The 25451-nt window shown below is 42.8% G+C and overlaps 1 protein-coding gene across 3 annotated transcripts in view; it reads left to right on the forward strand.

Annotated features, from left to right (window-relative positions):
- The window catches only part of LOC109935306 (centrosomal protein of 128 kDa), a 336088-nt gene extending 330719 nt beyond the window's left edge, over positions 1–5369 (forward strand). For all 3 annotated transcript variants that reach the window (XM_048600331.1, XM_048600332.1, XM_048600333.1), the window contains exon 22: positions 615–5369. In XM_048600331.1, the coding sequence (XP_048456288.1) occupies positions 615–743 (129 nt within the window). In that variant the 3' untranslated portion in view covers positions 744–5369. The remainder of the gene's footprint in view (positions 1–614) is intronic.
- Positions 5370–25451: the final 20082 nt, after the last annotated feature.

Below are 25451 nucleotides of genomic sequence, written 5' to 3' on the forward strand. Positions count from 1 at the left end.
GTACAAATGTTGTGAGGGAAGAGTCAATGGGCTGAAAAACAAGTCTCTGCAGGTGATCAAAAGTGTCGGACAATGTGACTAAAATGTCAACAGCTGAATAGCTGAACCTATGATCCGATTAATTGAGGCAAAGAGATAATTACAAGAGGGCAGCTAAGAGTCAACCACTTTATGAGGGCTCTGAATTTGCTTGTTGGCCCCGCGAGGAATCAATGGCAGATTTCCTCTTGTGAAGAGTTTGAGTGAACCACATGGATTTTTAACACAGGTGCAGCCATTTTGTGATCATATTAAATTTAATTCCAGCATTTAATAGCATTTAATTCCAGATTTATTAATTAATTGAATGTTAACCTCTCCCCCATAACTTTACAATTAACAATTTAATGAGTATGACACTCTTTGATCATATTGCTATACAGTTATGCACATCTTAAAGGGTGTTTCCAGACTCTCTAGTACACTGAGTGGTACATACAGGATGACTATAACATTCCTGCTCCTCCAGAATACAGCTCAAAGACTGCATTGTTAAGTGGAGGGTGAAGGATATCAGTGTCTTTAACTCCTTTCTGCAGGAATATCACTTAGTTGTGTTGTAATTTTCTTTGCAGCAGCAGACAACAGCAGCAGATGCAGAAATCTGCCTTCCAGAAAGGGAGATGCAAGCCAAGGACGAGAGCTCAGCAGGGCTACTAATGGAAGAAAGTCTCCTGCAGAAAAAGACAAGTATTAGGCCATAAAGTCCGAATGACATTGTGTGCTTTTCCAGCAGCTTTAGTGGATGTCAAATTTACCTTGTACTGAGCAGGGCGGCTGAGAGCATTTACTGAAATGTGTTCCCATCCATTATGTGTGAGATAGCAGCAGGCACTCCACTTTCCTTTAAAAACGGTCTTTTCAATTTATTTTCTTTGTATTTACCAACACCAAAAGTGTGTGCTGTCATTAATATTGGAAAGAGTACAAGTCAGTTTATTAGGGATTATCAGTGATGGGCAATAATTGCTGTCTCAGCCAGCGACTCCCACATTCCATGAATGAATATTTTTTCTAAAGGCTGTAAAACCCTCCATTTGCATTAGTTCCATCCTGTGCAGTTCATGGAAGAGCATGTTAGCTCAGTAATGGCCAGAGGTTCTTGGTTTCAGACATTCAACGTATCTTTAAAAATGATCCCTTAGAGCAATTTAAAAGCAGAGATAATCTGTTAGAAGGGTCTGTTCTGCAGCATTAGATCTATCTTGTTCATTGAAGATAACATAAGGAACTGGGCTGAGGTTCGAGGCTGGAAGAACAGAATGATGCCCCTTATCTCTCTCTGTATTTGCTCCTTTTTGTGAGGAGGGCCATTATTTTGACACTTTCCCTCAATGAAGCAGCAAACTGGGACATCTGCCAGCCTTGTGCGAAAGAGGTACCCTCCATTCCTCTGCTGTTATCCTGTTTGCTTTAAAGCATTCGGTTTTACTAAAACAAAGAAATTTCTAAAACTCTTCAAGTAAATGAAAGTTTTGCTCAGGCAGAACCACAACTGACTATAGGAGTGTCAGCCTAGGAACATTTCCAAATGCCCCACTCTTGTTTATATGTCAGAAGCCCACAGAGGAAGTTATTTGTTAGAGCTCTAATTTAACACAAACAGAAATTGCTAGAAAATCTCAGCAGGTCTGGCAGCATTTGTGGAGAGAAATTAGAGTTAACGTTCCTTGTTCTGAGGATGGGTCACGTGACCCGAAACGTTTACCCTGATTTCTTTCCACAGATGCTGCCAGACCTGCTGAGATTTTCCAGGAGTTTCTGTTTTTGTTTCAGATTTCGAGCATCTGCAGTTCTTTTGGGTTTTTTTCTCTAACAACAATATTGCAATTCATTGGGGTAACACCTCACAAATGTACTTCTGTCCTCTCTTTCGAACCCTTCAAAAATGAAAGGGTTTGGTTGCCATTTTTGAAGCAAAAATGAATGCGATGGTGGGAGCAGACGGGCATACTATCAGCCTGATTTTCATGATGTTGTGGAGACAGCCTTGGAAGCATGTGGGGCCTCGAAAATGGGGAGAAAGCTTTGATAAGACAGTTCCCTCATGTAGCTGACTCGTGTCCTAGACTACTACACAAACACAAGTGGCTGGTATGTTCTCCATAGCCATGCTGTGCTTCAACTCAGTAATGCTCACCTCTCCTCCAACAAGTGCCTTCTCTTCAGAGATTATCCATACAGCTCAAAAATAAGAAAGTTGTGGTGAAACTTTTATTTAAAAACTGCTTCAGCCTCAATTAACAGCCACCATGCTTTAGGAAGGATGTGAAGGTGTTGGAGAGGATTAAGAAGAGATTTACAAGAATTGTTACAAAGGTGAAGGACTTCATTTGGAGGAGGTGGGACTGTTCGCCTGGAAGGTTGAGGGGTACTTTGATAGAGGTGTCCCAAATCATATGGCATCTGGACAGAGAGTAGATAGGGAGAAACTGTTTCTGTTAGCAGAAGAATCAAGATCCAGAGGACATCAAATTGGAATGATTGGTTAAAGAACCGAAGGCAATATGAAGAAAAAAAAACATTCTTACACAGTGAGTGGTTAGATCTGGAATGCATGCTGAGATAGAACATAGAACAGTACAGCACAGTACAGGCCCTTCGGCCCGCAATGTTGTGCCGACCTATTATCCTACTAAGATCAAACTACCCTGCATACCCTACATTATACTATCATCCATGCGCCTAGCGAAGAGTCATTTAAAAGTCTCTAAAGTATCTGACAAATGATGATGAGCTCAGTGGAGCTATGGGCTGCTGTTGGAGCAGGGGACCTCATGCTCCAGCGACAGGGCCGTGAGCAGGCAAGGCTACTCTCTCAGCCCAAACCGCTACTTGCAGAAGAGCTTCCCTTCTGTTCTGATATACAAGATTACCTCTGGACCTCTTGATTTGTGTTTCTACATCTCTGAGGGCACATCCAGGAAGATTGCACCACTGGGTTTTGCACTCGCATGTTGGGTTCAGACTCCACATGGACCTGCTATCAGGGTCCAAAAGCCTGCAGTCAAATCCAGCCCTTTATTTAGCTTTGTATTGTCTAATAAGATTAGGCAGATGAGGGTCTGAAAAGGTTGAATAAATTAGGTGCACAAAATTCAGTATGGTCCTTAGCAGAGGTAAGATCTTGTTCCTTCTCCTTATCCTATAATCTTCCCAATTGGTTCAACAATGTGCTGTAAGTGCTAGATTTTGGCCTTGCTAACTTAACCCAGCCACGTACAGCCCTCATGAATGAGCCTCAGTCATTCTGCACATCGCTGTGAATTGCAGAAATGTCAGTCACTTACAGCTTCAGGCTTTATTAACCTCTTAGTCGATCCTCACATCAGTCGTTGGGTCGGACCTTATTTTTGACGATACTTGGAGAAGAGAGGCTCTGCTTCAGACTCGTAGGTAAAAATCATGGAGGCTGCAGTCAATTTCAAAAGATGATGAACTTTGCAGTTCCTGGAACACCAAAGTCATTATGTTTACAGGATTCCATACATCTCAGAAGGTGTAATTCTGATATCCGTTTAGGTTTATTTAGCTGTTTGGAGGAGACTGTAGCTGTCTCACTGCATTAAGTACACAGAGTCTCTTCAGTCTCATGTGGTTCTTCAGAAATCTTGCACTTAAATGCCCCAATGGGGAAACAAACTAAAAGATGCAGCAACTGGGGAGAAGGGTGTTCAGCTGCTGCATGCACCAAATGTCCGAAGAAATTGGAGGAGAATCAGTTTGAGTGAAGCAGCGTTTTTCACAACCCTGACATTAAGGAAACAGGATGTCTGGAGCTGGCCTACAGAGATTGAGGCCACTCTTTGGTTTTCCATTGATCATTAAAGTGCCTTGTACAATACTGAATTCGAATGATTGACTGACTTCTTTTATACAATCATTGTCTTCCTAACACAATATCCTCAGGTAGGCAAACCAGAGATAGTTTTTGTGACATTTAGAAATTTTTGCTAACCCAATAGCTCAGGTGGAGCATCAATCATTTAGTTCCAAATCAGCTGGGTTGCCTATTGTCATATAATATTGGAAGGCAATAGCAAAATAAGGTACACTGTTCTATTTAATGTAAACTGACAGTTGATTGCTAATTAATGCATTATTCATCCCAGCAAAGACTTTTCAATATATTAAATGAGTCATACTGATACTATCAAGCAGTGAAACTCAGCTGGACAAGACTAGTATCTATCATTTTCCAGGATTTCCAGCTCCCAATAGATAAAATGATTATCCATTCTCACAGTATTCATAGTCACTCAAGAAATTAACTAATTTGCCAAAAACTCACTTCCTACTTCTATTAATTAGGCTTCCTTATGGTACCGTACTTGCATACAGTGTCTACATGATCATTGAAGCCAAAAAAGCTCAAGAGGTAATTCCTTTCCAATGTTTCATTTCACCGGCCTCAATGAGTATCTTGTGCACCAGTCCAAAAGTTTAGTAATGCTTTACTCAAAGCATTTTCTGAGGTATCATTGGGTTGTTGTTTCAAGTCCGTACTTTTTACAGTTCTGATGGCCGTAGTAGTGCAAGTATGGGAACAGATTATCCAACTTGTATTTAGCCTCATCTTGTGCCGCAAATTGTTTAGACCTTCTGTGCTGGACCAGCATTTTCCACACTCTAATTCTGTGTGAGATCCTAATACAAGATTGCTGGAAAGTGTTGCTGCTGAGCTCTGACTCCAAGGTCTGAAGAGATATTTGTTGCCATTCTCTCTGGCAGTACCACATTATAGTGGCACAGGCGCAGAGCCAAGACATAGAATATTCAGTGTGCTGGTCTTTCATGTATATTCACCCTTCCAGTGAGTTGGAGAGCTGAGGGCTGAGCTGCCCATTCTGGTAGACCAGGTGGACATTAATGACCCCTCTGACACATTTTGAAGAGGAGATATTTCCAAGCCCTGGTCAGAATTCATCCCTCAACTAATGCCTTAAAAAAATATAACAGCCTTATGTCATGGAGGTGGGCTGGTACATCTTCACAGTTGTACTTTGCATAATCTTGTGTGATTTGTGCTTTGAGAGATCTTCATGCGGTTAGACACCATATAGATGTAAAAATCTATTTATTTACCTACCACATAACTTGCATTTTACATGACAAAGTATTTAAATTGATCTTTGGTGCAGAATTTGAAGAGTCAAGTGCACAGAAATATAACTGTTTTATTTTCTGTCTTAAATGAGTTGGACATCCTGATATAATTCTTCATGGATTTATTTGGATTGAGCTGTAATATGCCAGTCAGGTTATTTACAGTGTATTTGACTTGCCGTTTGAATAAAATCACTGTGCAGATTGATTTAGTGATTGTTGGAATACTGATTTTTAAAGAAATGAATTAGATGAAAAAAATTTTAATAAATGCTCTATTTACAACTTTACTGACTGAAAAAACCTGTTCATTTCCCAAAGGATTTTCACCTGCATGATAAAGGGTAGGGGATGATCAGCTCATTAAACAGAAGGATGGACCATGTTAAACAACTGGCTACTTTTGTTGGTCAGCGCCTGCATCCAGCATTTTCAAGTCAGGTATAATACCTGTCAATTTGCAGCAAAAATTTGTCTGAAAGCATTTCTTCCAACTCCACTGGTTTGAACATGTCCGCCCAAAATAATCTTTCCTGTAGCCTCTGGGTTTTAGTTTCATTTCTCAGGTTTGGAGTTTAGAAGAATGAGAGACAATTTTATTGATGCTTATAACAACTCTCGGGGACTTAACAGGTTGATTGCTGAAAGGATGTTTCCACTTGTGGGACAGACCAGAAATAGTGAACACAGTACCAAAAGAAGGGATGGCATAGGCAATTAGGGACCTGCCAGTATCCCTTGAGTACCTTTATCTTCATGATATAGGATACTTTAATTATGCTATCCATGCAGTATTCCAGCTCAGGTATTGGGTAGGAATCAGCTGTGGACACTACATTGACTTTTCAGTAGGTAGATGCAATGGTCCAGTGGTATGGCACGGTGGCTCAGTAGGTAGCACTGCTGCCTCACAGCGCACGGGAGCTGGGTTTGATTCCACCTTCGGGCAACTGTCTGTGTGGAGTTTGCACATTCTCCCCGTGTCTACGTGGGTTTCCTCTGGGTGTTTTCTCCCACAATCCAAAGATGTGCAGGCTAGGTGGATTGGCCAAAATAAATTACCCACAGTGTTCAGGGATGTGCAGATTAGGTAGGTTATGGGGGATGGGTCTGGGTGGGATGCTCTGAGGGTCAGTGTGGACTTGTTGGGCCAAAGGGCCTGTTTCCACACTGTAGGGATTCTATGATCATTGCCAGACAGTTAATCCAGGTAGTATTCTAGGAACTCCAATTTTAATTAAATTCTAATTTTTGGAATTTCACCCAATAAAAATTTGTAATTAAAAGTCTAATAATGATTGTCAGGGAAATACCCATCTGGTTCACTACTGTCCTTTAGGAAAACTACCATCCTTACCTGGCCTGGCCTACATGTGACTCCAGACCCACAGCAATGCAGTTAACTCTTAACCACCCTCTGGAAATTTAGGGATAGGCAATGAATGCTGGCCCAGCCATTGACGCCCACATCCCGTGAATGAATAAAAATAACCGTAGTGGAGATGTCCAACTTGGGCACTGAGCTTAACTGGGGAGGTGGGGTGGGGTGCGGGGCAGGGTCCAGCTACTGCTGCTAATCTCTCTCAGTTGGTTTTCCAACATGTATTTAATTGCCTGTGGAATCTGGACCAGTTTCACTGGGTGTAATAGGGATGCTGCCTCATGGGAGAGACCTCGATCACATCCACATGATGTGGAACTGGGGTGCTGCAGCTTGGCATTTCTCTGCTTCAATGTTTTAAATGCTTCCTCAAGTCTCTAATGCACTTAGATGGGTAAGGCATCTACGTTTGGTTAATATCAATGTGGGTCTCACCTATGGCTCCTTTCAGTTAATCCCTGGGGCTACGCTCATCCTCGAAAACAGTGGCAGGAGGACAGACTGGTACCTGTTTGTCCCCTTCTTGATGGTGGTTTTGCTTTATCAAGTTGGCATGATGTAGCCTTTTGTTTTTGCCACTGTCTGGGGTCTCAGTGGAACGGTTCACTGTCCTGAGCAGCTTTGCCACCGTGTGCAGGACATTGAACTGGGCTGTTGAGGGTTCACCTGGATTGGCAGAAGCACAAAACGCGGGCTCCTAGCTGAAATGTTCAGGCCCTAGCAAATTTGTCTCCCTGTTTTATCGTAGATTTTCACATGTTTTTGGGCTGCCATAAGTCACTGCGGGGGTCTCTGTTTTGTAGTCTGAGATGGAGATGTCCTCCTACTGTTCTACAAGCCTCACCTCGAGTAGATTCAGAGGCCCCTGCATATGGTGCTCACAAATGACTTACAACGTTGAATGAGTCCCTGGTGTCAGATGGAAGAGAACTTAGTCCTTGACCCTAGTGATGCCTTCCTGGTGCCTGTTGCAATCTGATCCTCTAAATGTGTTCTTGTTGGGAAGTGTGTGGAGTTTTTACATTCCTCACTGATTAGTTTGTGGAGGTTTCTGGAGATGGTTTCCATTTGTTAAAATACTTTCACAGGATGAATGTAGGCATCACTGGCAGGAACAGCATTTGTTACCTGCCCCTAATTGCCCTTGAACTGAATGGCTTACTTGGCAGAGGGCAGTTAAGAGTCAACCAGATTCCTATAGGTCTGGAGTCACGTGTAGGTTAGATCAGGCAACTGTAGATTTTTTTTCCCTGAAGGACATTAGTGAATCAGATGTGTTTTTACAGTAATAGTTAGTGATTGCATGGTTGATATTAAACTTGCTTTTTAATTGTACGTTTTTAGAATTCAAATTTCACCATCTGCCTGGTTGGGATTTGAACCCATGTTCCCAGACCATTAACCTGGAGCTCTAGATTACTAATCCAGAGAGTGTCCCCCGGGAGTTCCAATTCCCAACTGGATACCCTGAAATGGATGTATTCTTCAATGAGGAATGATAACCTGTTTCCCCTTCTTAATTCAATCCCTTTTTCAGTTGAATGCAACAAAGTTAGTTTAAAAAGTACCCCTTCCCTTGTGGATTCCTTTCCCCAGTCCAAATGTATTTCTGTTTTCCAAGGAACTACATCACCTTTTCTTCAGTTCAAGAAAGCTTGGGTGAGATTATTAGCTACTAAATGCTGGAAAAGCTAACATAACGCAACATACATATGCAAAGACTGGAAAGTGAATTGAGTTAAAAGCTATGCAAATCAGACCCTGGATTGCATGAAGAGTGGATGATGGATCATTGCAACATTAACTTGGATGATAGCAAGAACACCGATACAGTAGTCTGTCCAATTGTTCTTTAGGATCGCTTTCGGCTCTATCCCCACCCCCTGCCCCCCGCACTGACATTTTCATGGCTACCATTAGTTATGAGGAAGGGTCACTCGACTCGAAATGTTAACTATGATGCCTCTCCACAGGTGCTGTCAGACCTGCTGAGATTTTCCAGCAATTTTTGCTTTTGTTTACGATATGGTAGTGAAGCAGTTCACCTTGAGATATTTGGCTTTTCAAGTTTGCTGACAGGTTTTTGTCCTGTTTCTTCATTTTAGTGGTCGGCCTGGCTTCCAGCCCAGCTAGATTAAGAGAGATCTATTTTACCTGCATCGCAGGGGTGTCTAATGGCTGTCCTCAAACTGTGACCTTCACAGCACACTGGGCCACACTTGTACATCAGCTCACTAGCACACTGAGATTAGGGTTGCCTGGAATTTTGACCCCTGTTATTGTGCATTCCTGAGAGGAAAACATAAGCATGTCTTTAGACTCATCCACAGTCTGGGATATAACCCTGCTGAGAGAGGTAATCAGTTTTTGCCTTGCATGGCTTCCTTTTAAGTCTGAAGTTTCCCTGATGCCCTGAAGTTGTAACATTCCATGAATCCACACAGGACCTTCCAGCAGTCAATGAATTCTATTCTCAGGATTTTTTTTTGTACAAAAGCACAATTCTTGTTTAAGAGTTCAAAGTGTTTGAAGTAGTTTGGGGTTAGGATTCATGGTGGCAAGGGTCAAACTGCATTAATTGTTATGTGTATTTCCCTAAGAGGTTTGTTGATGGACTGTTTTCTTGAACTGCTGAAGTCCTCATGCTGATGGTATTCCCACAGTGGTGTTGGGTCAGAAATTCATGATTTTGTTTCAGCAGTGAGGATGTGCTTCTAAATTTGGGATTGTGTGAAATGTAGAGAGGTACACGGATGTGATGATCCTTTGATAGTATTACTCCAGCTCTGTTAGGGACGGTAGGTTATTGAGGGTGCTGTTGAAGTATCTTGGTGAGACACTGCACCCATTGTTGGAAAGTGCTGCATGTTTGGTACAGTTGTAGGGATAGCACTCAAACAGTCTTCTGTACTCTGGCCTATTTTAAGATTACTGATTAGGACAGTCTTGTACTATCAATGTACCTACTGCAAATGACATTATAATTTGGCTGATCATGCTTTGCTTAGATCCTTTTCAGAGCTATGTTTCATTAGTCTGAATAAAGAAATAGGAGGAAGCCATTCAGCACCTTGGACCTGTTCCATCATTCAATGGGAACATGGCTCATCTGACTCTCAATTCCATTTATTCATCTCCATTTACCTTAACGCCATTGGTGACAAAATATTAACAATCTTCATTTACAAATATGAATAACAGGCATCAACTTGCTTCTTTTTTTGGGAGTTTGTTCTACACTTGGAAGAAGAACTTCCTGACATCTGCCCTGAATAGCTTGGTTCTGATTTTAAGATTATACTCTCTTGCCTTAGACTTCCTAGCAGTGGGTATCTTCTTTCTTTAGCTATCCCATCAGTTTCTTTCAAAGGGACAAAGGTTTTAGAAAGAGGAGTAGGCCATTTGGCCCTTCAGGTCTGTTCTAGCATTCAATAGAACCATGACCGATATGACCAATTATCAACCTTTTCTACATTAGGTTCAGGATAAAACAACAATTTATTTAACAAACATGTAAAGCTGATGAGCAGAGTTTTAAGTATGAAAGTACAAAGATCTAACCTTCTAATAAACCGGGTACTTACACACACATACACACACACACCAATGGGTAATAGCAGCCGTGACATGAAAATGCCAATTTAAGGGCTCTACGCAATTCTGGACACGCTTTAGTAACAGAAATCCCAACCATCACCCACCCACTTGATTAAATACCCCTGACCAAGAGGGGGATAATTAAAATCCACACAAGGAATGGGCTAAAAAGCACAATATGGGTTTCACTACGGGCAAGTCGGAGATATTCCATTTCATAATTGGAAACTGAAGCAGATGATCCCAAAATGGTTTAACAAGTTGAAATCCAGGAACAGTGGAGACAGAAAGAGATTTTCTAAAATGTAGTTGTCAGTGAAAGAAAGTTAGTCAACATTGCCACTGGAATGTTAGTCTTTATAAACGGACGACTAGAATTTAGAAGTGCAGAAGTTTTATTGCAGCTACTCTAGTTCAAACAGAGCTGGAATACTGTGCAGTTTCGGGTAGTGGTTGCACCTTAAACAGATAACTTGCACTAGGAACGAGGGTAGCATAGATTCAATAAAATGTTGCTGAGGTTCAAAGATTTACATGAAGAGATTTCACAGAGCAAGTTTGCATGACCTGGAGTATGGATTAAAAGGCGATACTATGAAGATGCTTACTTATTAATATTTTTGAGGCTTCGTGCTTAGAGAATAGTGGGCAGTGGTTCATTTGAAGATTGAGGAGATACCTGCACTTTTTTCTAAGGCATTACTTAAAGAACAGTACAGGCCCTTCAGCCCACGATGCAGAACACTTAAAGAACACATTGGGGTGTTTTATCGTTTAAAAGATTCTTCTTGGAAGTCACGTGGTTTAAATCCATAACACATAGGAGCAGGAGTAGGCAATTCGGTCCATCGATGCTGCTTCACTTTTCAGTGAGATCCTGGCTGATCTAATCATCTTCAACTCCACTTTCCTGCCTTTTGCCCACAAACTCTAGTTTCCTTTACTGATTAAAAATCTGTCCATCTCAGCATTGAATGTTCTTAATAATTCAACAGCCTTCTGTGCTGAAGAATTCCACAGGCTCGCCACCCTCTGAGAGAAAAAAAAGTTCTAATCTCTGCTTTAAATGGCAACCCTTCAAAGTCTCAGAATTTGCCTTCTAGTCCTAGCCCCTCCCATCTATTCTGTCAAGTTCAAGAACCTTGTGCATTTCAATAAGGCCACTGCTCACTCTTCTAAATTTCTATGAGTACAGGCCCAATTTACTCAACCTCTCCTCATATGACAGTTCCTCCATACACCTGATCAGCCTTGGTGAAACCTCTCTCCAATGTCAATCTATTTATCCTTAGATAAGGGGCCTGAAACTGTTCACAGTGTTCCAGCTGGGCTCTGTCTCTCATTTTATTAAGTAGCCTGATATGAGGTACTTTATCAAACACCCCCTGAAAGCTAGAATCCCAGAGATTGAAGTGGTGACTTGATAGAAGGATATAAAACCATTAGGAGCACCGATGCGATGGATTGGTAGAATGTGGTGATTGGAACCGGGTGAGTCTCATTTACTATGAGATCCTTGATTGGGGTTGTTAACCTGGGCCTTTCAGGGAGCCCTGGCTGACCAGTAGAAACAGGAGATTCAGAATCTCCTCAGTTCAGGGAGATTGACTCCGAGCTGGCTAGCCACAGCCAGTGTACTGCGCACTAGTAAATAAAGGGTGACTTGGTGACAGGATACCAGCCTTTTCATGGTGACTCTTTCCCAGGGTGGGAACGTCAAATACTAGAGGGCATAAGCTTAAGGTGAGAGGGAGAAAGTTGAAAAGAGATGTGTGAGGAAAGTTTTTGCACAGAAGGTAGTTGATGCCTGGAATGCACTGTCAAGGGGAGGTGATAGAAGCAGACACAATAACAATTTTTAAGCAGCATTTAGACAGGTACATGAACAGGCAAAGAATACAGGGATATAGACCATGTGCAGGCAGATGGGATTATTTTAGAATAGCATCATACATGTACACACATCCCTCTTGAGGAGGCAATGGCCTAGTGGTATTATCACTGGACAATTAATCTAGAAACTCAGTTAATGTTCTGGGGACCTGGGTTCAAATCCTGCCACGGCAGATGGTGGAATTTGAGTTCAATAGGTAATCTGGAATTAAGAGTCTAACGACGACTGTGAATCCATTGTCGATGGTTGGGAAAAACCCATCTGGTTTACTAATGTCGTTTATGGAAGGAAACTGCCATCTTTACCTGGTCTGGCCTACATGTGACTCCAGACCCACAGCAATGTGGTTGACTCTTAACTGCCCTCTGGGCAATTAGGGATGGACAATAAATGCTGCCTGGTCAGCGGCGCGCTCATCCTGTGAGTGAATAAAAAAAACACAGTGGGCTGAAGGCCTGTTCCTGTGTTGCACTGTTCTAAGTTCCATGTTCAACCCAAATATATTACACCTACTGCTGCCCCAACTAATTTCTTGGACTAATTTTTCTTTCTCCTTCATTTTCTTTTCTTTTAAGCCTCTGGTGGCAGCAACGCCAGGACGAGCCAGACATGCGAAGCTTCCCCCATAGACTGCGGTCTCCCGACAAGTGAGAAACAGACCCTGGGCTGATTCCCCAGCCCAGACTTGCAGGCTAGGCCGAGGGTTCAGGTCCACAGCAAAGGTGCAGACACCTGAAGGAGGAAAAAGCTGGTCTCCTGGTGTGGAGGTCTCATCCCCATGTGGAAGTCTTCTTTGTCTTTGGTGCCCACCTATTCCAATGGCCTGGCGGGTGGTCTTGTCCAAGATTGGGGGTCTCAGCTTGGCATGGTGGTCTTCTTCAGCAGAGGCTTCCAGTCTAGTATCCAGCAGCCCGGCATGGTGATCCATCGTTCCTAAATCGGCTTTCCCTGAACCCGGGAGCCGTTACTCTGAAGTGTGATGAACTTTGACTTAATTTTATATCTTTAGTTATTATGTATGACTTCTGTCATTGATGTGGGTGGTGTGGTGAGGTGACTTTTCACTATTTTTCATGTGAAAGTACACGTGGCCATAAATTTCTTTTCTATTCTATTCTAATGTAGTAAAATTACCAGTCTAGCTCTACAGCTGAGGCGAGTTAGATTTTGATCTTTGGAGTTACATTCTGGCAGCTAAACACACCAGAAACCTATCTTAGATTCCTTTGAGAATGAATAGGTTGGGTCTGACTCGCTCTTGAAATTCAAGCCCACATGCCGTTGAATGCAATGAAAGTCTCCTTTTGTGAAGAAATGATGGGCTACAGTGAACAAACTGGTTAATTCTGGCTTTCTTCTCAAGAGCTGCTGTGTTTTGTACTTTTAGGTCTGTACTAGATTTTTCATGCTTGAAGCATGAGAAGCAAGCCCATGTCGGGTCGTATGTTGGCCTGGTGGGTTGAGGAGCAGTGCCCAGTGCCAGATGGAGGGACACAGCATCTAGTTCTTACCAACAGGCATTGCTCTCCCTCTGCAGCCTCCAGTCCATCCCCCACTCTCACCATCACTCACCTGCAGCCTGGGATCAATGACAATATTAATCCTTAGGTGGGTGTCTCAGGGCCAGCAGACAGTGCCTGCCCAATGGCGTCACTGTTGTGTAGAGTTGCCAGTCTCCCCGATTAGCCAGTCTCACTTGGCACGCAGGACTTGCACTCCTGTCTCCTTGATCCCAGGTGAGGCATGCTGTTAAATATCTGACTGGCACTGAACGCTGCAAATGTTCCTGAAATGAGGTGGTACCAGGTTCTTGTCAGTCTCCAACTGATAGGTGAGACCTCCCTTAACTTATTACTCCTTTCATCCTTTAATATCTCCGCAATTCGCAGCTGTCTGCACAGCTGACCGCACCACCAATCATTGTGCCATCAGAAAAGTTGGATGCACGAGTCTCCATATTGTTATCTAGTCATTATTAAATACAGTGAGTAGATGTTAGGGGCGGCACAGTGGCTCAGTGGTTGGCACTGCTGCCTCACAGCACCAGGGACCCAGGTTCGATTCCACCCATGGGCAACTGTGTGTATGGAGTTTGCATGTTCTCCCTATGTCTGCGTGAGTCTCCTCCGGGTGCTCTGGTTTCCTCCCGCAGTCCAAGGATGCAGGCTAGGTAGATTGGCCATGCTAAATTGCCCATAGTGTTCAGGGATGTATAAATTATGTGGATTATAGGGGGATGGGTCTGGGTGGGATGCTCTGTGGGTTGGTGTGGACATTTTGTGCCGAAGGGCCTGTTTCCACACCGTAGGGGATCTATGATTCTATGAGGCCTTAGCACAGCTGTGAGCTGGACTTGAAACCCTGCCTCAAAGGTGAAAGAGTGTGGTACTAATTCTGTACCTCTCAGAAAAGAGAAAATAAACCCTACATTTTATAAATCAAGGGTTAAATATTGCTCAGGACACTGGGAATAACTCAACTGCTCCTCTTCAAAATAATTATCCTTCAATTTGATATCTCAGCACCTGTGGCAGTGCAGCACTCTCTCAGCACTGCACTGGAGTGTTAACAATTTGTTCTCAAGTCCCAGATGGTCTTAAACCTGCCGACGTCGAGGTGAGAGTGCTATCTCTCAAACCATGGCTTATATTATTAAAATGGCATTGGCCCCAGTGCGTTTCAGAAACACCAGCCTCTCTGATTAAGAATTTCCAGAAACAATGTGCTTGTTGGTTTGGATCCACAGCATGCCATCAATGCCATGCTTCTGTTCACCAGTCTGTGGCTAGAAATCTCTCCACTGTGTCAGAAAGGCCATGAGGTCCAATTCAAAGAACAGTGCAGCATGAGAACAGGCCCTTCAGCCCACCATGACTGCACCGTCACATGATGTCTTTCTGAACTGAAAAACCTTTCACCACTACACTATCCGTATCCCTCTATTCCTTGTCTATTCAAATCTAGAAAACTGAACACATGACCTGTACTGATACTTTGCACCATTACATTGTCCAATAAAGAATGAGTAGACTATTTAACTGTCCAGGCCTGCTCCATCATTCAGCGAGATCACGGCTGAGCTCATTGTGGTCTCCGGTCCACTTTCCTGGCTGCATCCCTAAACCCTCTACCCACTTGTTATCAAAAATCCATCTGACCTGGCCATGTACAAATTTAAAGAACCAGCTTTCCATGACCTTCCGGGGAAGAGAATTCCACGTCATAAGGAAAACAAGCCCTTGCAGCTCTCTTCAATGGATGGAAATGATCCTATTCTGGAGAAGGGCAAGTGGATTTTCTTCTGTATTCTAACCAATATTAACCTACACAAAGTGTCACTAGTCATTATTGTATTGTACTCTCGCTATGCACATGTTAACTGTTGTAGTTCCCACAACAGTGACAATGCTTCAGAAGTACGACAATGCTGTGGGGATCCTGCAAGTTCCTTCTTTCCCCATTTTAGCACAAAGGCTGTAATTTCCTCCTACCATGTGATAGTGAGGAAAGGACCAAGAAGCAGGAAATAATTAGCCATGTTAGATGAGGTAAGATTCTTGGCTTCTTCCCAGGACTTCACCAATGAAGAGCTTTTTGAGGAGGTCCACTGGGGACCTTCTCAAGTGGCACAGCAATTGAGGCCTTTAAGGGGTTAATTAAGGGCCATTTATGGGCCTCAACTCGTCATCTCTGATTGACCAGCAGCTTCTGCTGAGCCAGGAGACCACAGTCAAGGTTTGTGACAGGAGTCAATACCTAACACTGTGCCACAACTCCCACTCCACAATCTCACACACACACACACACACACACACACACACACACACATACACTTTCACGGACATACACACACTCTTACAAATGTACAGACACACATGCACGGACACCCATGTACACACACACACGCGCACACACAGTCTCTTACAAATGCACAGACACACGCACACAGACACACACACAGGCACATATATGCACAAAGACACAGTCTCTCACGGACAGACACACACACTCTTACAAATGCACAGACACATACACACAGACACACACACGGACATGAACACATATATATACACACAGGGACATGGACACATACACATATACATACACACACACACACACACACACTGACATGCAGGCACACACTCTATTACAGTGGCTGGGACTTTTTCTTCGGCTTTCATTTAGTCAAGATCCAGTTTTGGTCTTGCAGTTCAAGGCTGTAGATAGTTGAGCTAAACCAGCCTGTTAATAAATGTCCTGTGACTTTAGCAACAGACGCACTTACCTTTTAATGTGATGAAACCAAAGGTACCAATTTCACATATCAGACAGACCCCAGCTATCAGAACCTGCCCTGTAGCTATGAAATAAAATGGGATCTTTGTTTGGCTCTGCATGATGAAAGTGGCCTGGTCCTGATAACATGCACATGGGAAGAATTAATAACTGCATTGTTTTTGATAGTTGTGTGGGGGTTGCATTGTCTTTTCATAACTTTTTATCTGCTCCCAAACCCCTCCACCCCAATGAAGTCTCAAACTCAGCAGATATTTTCAGCCTTGGGCTCCACGCCTTTGACCTGGGACAATTCTTTATTCTTTAATTTACTTTATTTTATTTTTCACCCATTATTCCTGCATTCAGCAACAGATCATGCCATTTTGGGAGAATAAAGTATCTTACTTTTTAATCAATAATATTTTTAAAAGGTTATTCTTTAGAACCAGCTGACCAGTCATTAGTTGGTCAAATTTTTGAAGTAACTTGCAAAGGAATAAATAAATGATTGATGAGGTTTTAAGGAAAACTAGAAACAATGGTTGTATGACATTCATTTACCTGATTACATAGAACTACTGTGTAGGAGCAGGCCATTTGGCCCAACCAATTAATGCTAACTATTAGGCTTCACTTGTGTGTCCTCCATTTTTCTTATCTAACTCTATCAGCAGCGCTCTCTTTCCATCTCCCTCTTATGCTTATCTAGCCTCCTCTTACTTGTATCTTTACTGTTCACCTCAATGACTCCTTCTGATAGTGAGCTCCAAGTTCTCACCACCCTCTGGGTGAAGAAGTTCCTTCAGAATTCCCAACAGGATTTCTTAATGACCATTTTCAGCCAGAAGTGCCAATTGGCTGACCTATCTCGGAATTTTCCAGTGGTCCCCAGCGTCAGATACCGGTCTTCAGCCAATTCAATTCACTCCATGCAATATCAAGAAACAGCTGAAGGTACTGGATACTGCAAAGACTATGCACTCTGACAACATTGCGGCAATAGTACTGAAGAGTTGCACTCCAAAACCTGTCGTTTCCCCTAGCCAAGCTCTTCCAGTACAGTTACAATACTGGCCGCTACCCGTCAATGTACAAATTGCCCAGGTATGTACCGTACACAAAGAGCAGGACAAATCCAACCAGGCCAATTACCGCCCCATCAGTCTACTCTCGATCATCAGTAAAGTGATGGAAGGTGTCACTAACAGCGCTATCAAGTAGCACCTGCTCAGCAATAACCTGCTCAGTGACGCCCAGTTTGGGTTCCGCCAGGGCCACTCAGCTCCTGACCACATTACAGCCTCGGTTCAAACATGTACAAAAGAGCTGAATTCCAGAGGTGGTGAGGTGAAAGTGATAGCCCTTGATATCAAGGCTCCATTTGACCAAATGAGGCATCAAGGAGCTTGAGCAAAACTGATATCAATGGGTATCGGGGGCAAACTCTCCAGTGGTTGGAGTCATACCTGACACACAGGAAGATGGTCGTAGTTGTTGGAGGTCAATCACCTCAGCTCCAGGACATCTCTGCAGGAGTTCCTCAGGGTAGTGTCCTGGGCCCAACCATCTTCAGCTGCTTCATCAATGGCCTTCCCTCCATCATAAGGTCAGACGTGGGGATGTTCGCTGATGATTGCACAATGTTCAGCACCATTCACAACTCCTCAGATACTGAAGCAGGACCATATTCAAATGGAACAAAATTTGGACAATATGCAGCCTTGGGCTGACAAATCGCAAGTAACATTTGCGCCATACAAATACCTGCCTATGACCATCTCTAGTAAGTGACAATCTAACCACCACCCCCCACTTGACATTTAATGGTGTTACTATCAACATAGTGGGGGTTACCATTGATCAGAAATTGAACTGGACTCACCACATTAACACAGTGGCTACAAGAGCAGGTCAGAGGCTAGGAATACTGTGGCGAGTAACTCACCTCCTGACTCCCCCAAAGCCTGTCCACTTATCAACAAGGCACAAATCTTGGAATACTCCCCACTTGCCTGGATGAGTGCAGCCCCAACAACACTCAAGAAGCTTGACACCACCCAGGACAAAGCAGCCCGCTTGATCGGCACCACATCCACAAACATCCACTCCCTCCACCACTGACGCTCAGTAGCAGCAGTGTGTACTATCTACAAGATGCAGAAGTACACTAAAGATCCTCAGAGAGCACCTTCCAAACCCATAACTGCTTCCATCTAGAAGGACAAGGCAAGAGATACATAGGAGCACCACTACCTTCAAGTTCCCCTCCAAGCCTCTCATCACCCTGACTTGGAAATATATCACCATTCCTTCAATGTCACTAGGTCAAAATCCTGGAATTCCCTCCCTAAAGATGTTATGGGTCGACCCACAGCACATGGACTGCAGCGGTTCAAGAACACAGCTCACCACCACCTTCTCAAGGGCAACAAGTTACGGGCAATAAATACTGGCCCAGCCAGCAACACCCACCTCCCACAAAATGAATAAAAAGAAAGTACTGAGATTGATAATCATCAGCTAGAGCATGTTAATGCACAAAACAGATGAGGCTTTGCGTTATGACAATGGCAGCCATTTTGTGTTATATATTCCAGGCCAAATGAGAGCAATGCATTGGGAACAAGTTCGGAGTATTTTCAGAAAAGCCAGCAGTAAGACTGAGGCTAGAAGCCTGGATAATGCAGGCGACTTCACACAAAAGGAAGTATGCGCAGCGTTGGGAAAGCAGTGTCCTGAGGAAGGGTCACCGGACCCAAAACGTTAACTCTGATTTTTATCTTCACAGTTGCTGACAGACCTGCTGAGCTTTTCCAGCAACTTCTGTTTTTGTTCCTGATTTACAGCATCCACAGTTCTTTTGGTTTTTATTGGGAAAGCAGTGTTCTAACTGCAAGAAGCTGAATTACTTTGCATTCAAGTGTTTAGTGAGACAGAAGCAAAGAGAGTCTATAGAGTAGCTCGGAAGTGACATCACAGGTAGACAGGGTGGTTAAGAAGGTATTTAGTATACTTGCCGATCACTGAGTGTAGGACTTGGGACATCATGTTGCGGTTGTACAGGACGTTGGTGAGGCCTCTTCTGGAGTACGGTATGCGATTCCTATCACCCTGCTATAGAAAGGATATTATTACATTGGAGAGGGTTCAGAAAATATTTAAAATGGTGTTGCTGGGACTGGAGTGTTTGAGTTATAGGGAGAAGCTGAATAAGCTGGGACTTTTCACTGGAGCGTAGGAGGTTGGCAATTGAACTTTCTGCAGTTTATAAAATCACGAGGAGTGTAGATAAGGTGAATAGTAAAGGTCTTTTCCCAAAGGTAGAGGAGTTCAGAACTGGAGGGTATATTCTTAAGGTGAGAGGAGAAAGGTTTAAAAGGGCCCTCAAGGGCAACTTTTTCACACAGAGGGTGGTTTGTGTGTGGAATGAATGCCAGAGGAAGTGGTAGATGCAGGTACAGTTACACATTTAAAAGACATTTGGTCAGATACATGAATAGGAAACGTTTAGAGGGATATGGGCCAAACGCAAGTGGGATTAGTTCTGAGAAAGGGTCACCAGATCCAAAACTTTAACTCTGATTTTTTTCTTCACAGATGCTGCCAGGACCTGCTGAGCTTTTCCAGCAACTTCTGTTTTTGTTGCAAGTGGGATTAGTTTAGTTTGGGAAACTTAGTTGGCATGGATGAGTTGGACTAAAGTGTCTGTTTCTGTGCTGTATGACTCTATGACTCTACAAATGGCTGCTGCAGAAACGTCAGACAATTCTTTAGATAGATCACTGAACACCCGCCAATAGGTTAACATTGCCAGGTTTGAAGGTGGTAAATGGTTTGTGGCCTTTAGAATGATGACTCCAGAAGAAGAAACCCAACTAGGTGTGGAGTATCAGGGAGGCACCATGCAAGATGTGACACAAGCTTGTGCAAAGTGGTTTGAGATGGTCACCCAAAAATGCAGCTGAGAACCCAATGCCACTGGGAAGGATGAAGATCTGGATTTCCAGAGAGTAGACATAAAGTCCACCCATTTCAACTGAAGCATATATAAAGCTTGGCCTGATAACTCTACATATGCCAGGAAAGATTTGCAATGTTTCACCGGTTGTTACACGATTGCCTGATGAACAGATCTTTGAAGTTCATACCAGAAGATTTTTGTTTCCCAGTCTTGTTTGTCCTTCCTGATGCATATGATCACAAAGTAGATGAGAGTGTGAGACCAGGTCAGCAACTCAGATCCAGTCCTCAAGTCCAGCCTGATAAGAAGGTATTAATTAAGAAATTGGCCATTCTTTCAGATTAGCAGCATGGTACTGGTGTAAAAACCTGGAACGGTTAAAGTATGCATCAATCTAAACAACATCAGTAAAGCACTGAAGAAATCTTACCACCCATTCCAATGATTAATGAAATGTTCCCACAATATGCTAAGATGAAAGTCTTTACTACCCTCACCCATAAAGGATGCCTCCTGACAAGTGAAGCGGAATAAATTTTAAACTGCATTCTCAATGCTATTTGGGAGATACAAATGGTTGAACACGCAGTACCACTGCTTCTGAAGGTTATCAATGCAGTCAGCATAAGATAGTTAATGATCTTTCCATTGTGGAGACATGATGGAAGGAGCCATTGCAGATCACAGTCAGAATCTGTTGCAGTTAGAGTGAGCCACCAGATTAATCTGAAGCTGAACAAGAGAAGGATGCAATCGAAGGTGCCAAAAATCAAATACAAAGGTCATGTACAGACAGCAAGAGGATTTCTCTCAGACTCCAAGATGATGAGAGCCGTATCAGAGATCCCAACAGATGTGAAAACAACACAATGATCCCTTTGATTAGTATCTAGCAGTTCTTGCCTAATTGGTCTTCAGAATGTGAACATGTATCTGAGTTCACTGCTTTGGGTTCACTAGAATCAAGCAACTGGTGATGAAGATGCTAGTGCCTAGGAACTACAATGTCAGTGAATAGGTCACCTTGCAGTGTGATGCCAGTGAGACAGAGCAGAACTCAGTTTGCGATAACACTGTAGATGCAAGTGGAACTGGTTGTCTCTGCTGAGAAAAGGTCTCTCCTACTGAGACTACACTCAGATTGAGAAAGGGTGCCTGGCTATTGTCTTTACTGCGTGTGCAAATTAATAAAAACCTGTTTGAGAGGGTTAGAGTGACAGCAGAGTGCGTCCACATGCCATTTCAAAGCATATTCCTAAACCTGCTTCAAACTGCTCCAAATCATTCGCAATGAATGTAATTTCATTTATTTATTATCCGGATGTGACCCACAAACCAGGGACATAAAAGGCGTACCAGCATAAGCAGCACCCACAGTGAAGAAAGTGATGGATGCTAAGACACCGTATGAAATCTTCAAGATGCAATGAGAAGCCACAGCTCCGGGTATTCGGGAGGTCATCAATGCAGCAGAGAATTTCAGTCTGAAAGACAGGAGTCTCACTTTGATGAAACACTCACCACAGGAAGATACTTGTGGGAAGAAACGTCATCCCAGGAACAAGCACATACCAGTTATTCCGATAACAACTTGCAGGTTGTTATTAAAGGGCCTGAACACTTCTGGAGATAATGGATGAAATGCATACGCAGAGACTGATGAAAGTGAGACTGACTAGAAGTAATATGCAATTTGTTAATTAATGATATCTTTCTTGGGTTGACTACATACATTGATAAATTGTAGCTGCAAAGGGTCGTGCATGCAATTTGTTTTATTTATTTATGAGGAGGGGTATGTTTGGAGAAATGTATTTGCAAGTAATGTATTTGTTGGCTTGCTGTAGTCACATGTCCTCTCCCTCTGTTGAAAGTGTTCTCACTTTGGTTTATGGCAGCCATTGCACATATTGCATGAAGCAGATTTATTTTACCTGCTGTGATGCTGATTCAATGGCTAATTTCTTGCTAGGACTAAGTTAGCTTGTGCCTTGCTTCTCCTATCTATAGAGATGTCTATCATTAGCCTTGGGTGTAAGACTTTATAAAAATTGATCCTGATGAGTTCTCAGGGCAGATAAGGAAGGGACTCTAATCTCAGTCTATGCATTCAGAATGAAAGTTGTACTATTACTGATTGTGTTATCTCACTGATTCTTGAATGAGTTCAAAAACAAAGTTTCTGGAAAAGCTCAGCAGGTCTGGCAGCATCTGTGAAGAAAAAAACAAACGTTAACGTTTCGGGTTTGGTGACCTTTCCTCAGAATTGAGTTCTGAGGAAGGGTCACCTAACCTGAAACATTAACTCTGTTTTTTCCTTCACAGATGCTGCCAGACCTGCTGGGCTTTTCCAGAAACTTTGTTTTTGTTCCTGATTTACAGCATCCGCAGTTCTTTTGGTTTTTAACTTGAATGAGTTCATTCTTTTCATCTCCTATCCTGAAGTACAGACCGTTTTTTAATGTGAAAAAGTTTGTCCTACAGTATACCTTTACTTATCCTCCAGGTATACGTTTAAGATCCAGTTTACATATAAAGTGGGAATTTGGTTCAAAGTGGGAATTCAGTAAAGAGGGGAAAAGAAATGTTTTGCCTTAAGGCTACAGCAAGAAGTGAAGTGTTCTGAGTGAGGACTTTGGTAAGGGACAGGGAGGAGGTGCTTTCTTTCTGTAAGTCATTTGTTGGTAAGAAACTGCATTTATTCCTTTAAATTGATGTAAACTATATGAAGTGTATAACTTTTAAAGAAGGAGCCAAACTTAGATTTAATTGAGAAACATTAGGGATAAGGAAAAGTCTGGGCTAATATAATACAGTAACATAAATAATCCAAAGCAGAGTAAAGTTACTGTAAGAGAAGTAGAGTTAAGACATGGCAGTGCAGCTTGGTCAAGTGGAATGCATGACCTTTAATGAGGGCAATAATGGCGTAGTGGTGTTATCACTGGACTGGCAATCCAGAGACCCAGGCAATGTTCTGGGGACCGGGGTTTGAATCTCACAACGGCAGACAATAAAGTTTGAATTCCATAAAAATCTGGAAGAATCCATTTAAGGGTATCAAAGATTATGGGGAGAAGGCAGAAGAAACAAAATCAAAACTTCTGATTTCTGGGAAAACTCAGTGGCATCTGTGGTGAGAAAGCAGAAGTTCACGCTATGGGTCCAGTGACCCTTCTTCAGAACTGATTGAAGCTAGGGAAAGGTTGGTCTATATATGATAAAGACCAATGCATTGTCAGCTACTCATGGTTCCCATTAGCAGCTATTGATTCTCTCAAACCGATCTTTACCCATTCCTTTGTCAGCCTAGCTGTTTTTCTCTCTCTCTGGCCTCCATCTCCACCTATCATTCACTCTTCCCCACTCCCCTCATCCCATCTTCATCATATATACCAACATTTTTTCTAACTAGAATCGGTTCTGGAGAAGGCTCCCTGGACCCAAAATGTTAACTCTGCTTTCTTCCCACAGATGCTGCCAGATCTGCTGAGTTTCTCCAGCAATTTCTGTTTTTGTGTTAGATTTCCAGCATCCACAATTCTTTGATTTTCTATGTTTAGGGGTTGAGAAACATATCAAGAGTGATTGAATGATGGAGCAAGCTTGATGGATCAAATGGTCTGATGCTGCTCCTATGTCTTATGGGGAGGATAGGGCAAGTGTTACATTCATGGGACGAGCTCTGTGGGAGCTGCCACTTGTATAAGCCAGGTGGGTTCTTCTGAACAGGACAGAAAAGTTCTGAAGAACAGTCATGCTGGGACTCAAAACATTAACTCTGTTTCCCTCTCCACAGATGCTGCCAGACCTTTTGAGTTTCTCCAGCACTCTCTGTGCTTATTTCAGATTTCCAGCATCTACAGGTCTTTGTTTTAATTTGAGACATCGACATTGATGTGCTCATGACAAAATATGTCAACTTGAAGAGTTAAGCCACTAAGTTGCTCTTTTCGGTTTCATTAAATCTTTTCAGAGGAACTCCATGTCCGTTTTTGCTCTTCCTCGCGTCTGTTTTGTGCTCCTTCCCATATGAAGAGTTAACTCACCATCCTTGCAGAGGTGATTGTTTCAATGAAGGTATCGGTCTGATTCTTATTCTGGTCAAATCTGCCTACCCTCTGCAATCTGATCCTTCCCCTGTACTAGCCTTGGAACCTGAAACCTTGTCTTCCTGTACTTTCTGCTCAGTTATGAAGGCTTTAATTTTGATAAGCCTAGACCAGTTATCAGGCAACGCCAGTAATGATACTGAAATTATTCAATTTAATAATTTTTTTAATCAGTTCATTTTTTTATTGACATGGAAATTCATCGCTCATTAATTTAAAAGTCTCACACAAATGAATTACTAACAATCATAAAGGAAACAGCATCATTTGCAACGAACAGTGTCAGCACAGCACTATTTTATCTTAACATACACAGATAATACTCAGGCAGATTCTACTTCCTTGCAATGAGGACTGGGAGAGGCAATGAGAGGTAAAAACTTTTCCAGGGTGGCTGTCCCAGATAGAGGGGGAGCAATGCCCTTGTATTATTACATCTGGACAACCTACATTTCAGTCAATCTCCAAATTGCTGAAACTTTCTTGTTTTCTCTCTTGAGGCTTCATTGCTGTTTAGTAAGGGCATGGTTAATCTGACTTAATCCCATTTCCCAGCCACGTTCCTTAGATTCAAGGACAGCTTCTTCCCCGCTGTTATCAGACTTTTGAATGGACCTCTCAATTGTTAATTCTGATGTCTCTCTCTCTCTCCACCTTTTCTGCGGCTGTAACACTGTATTCTGCGCTCTGTTCTGCTACCGTGATGCATTTTGTACGGTATGATCTGCCTGCCCAGCACACAAAACCACAGTCTTCACTCTATCTCGGTAGATGTGACAACAATAAATCAATCAATTAATGAAGCAGATAGCTATGACCAAACCCGAGTCAAACGGCTGGCCAAGTGATGTCTTTAGTCATCAGGTTGTTAGACTGTGAACATACCAACGTTAGCCTCACCCACCATAGAACATAGAACACGGAACACGGAACACGGAACACAAAACACAAAACACGGAACACGGAACACGGAACATGGAACATGGAACTCAGAACATAGAACAGTACAGCACAGTACAGGCCCTTCGGCCCACGATGTTGTGCCGACCTATTATCCTACTCTAAGGTCAAACTAACCTGCAT

Source organism: Rhincodon typus, chromosome 8, assembly GCF_021869965.1.
Source record: "Rhincodon typus isolate 14 chromosome 8, sRhiTyp1.1, whole genome shotgun sequence".
In the NCBI taxonomy this organism is placed as follows: Eukaryota; Metazoa; Chordata; class Chondrichthyes; order Orectolobiformes; family Rhincodontidae; genus Rhincodon; species Rhincodon typus.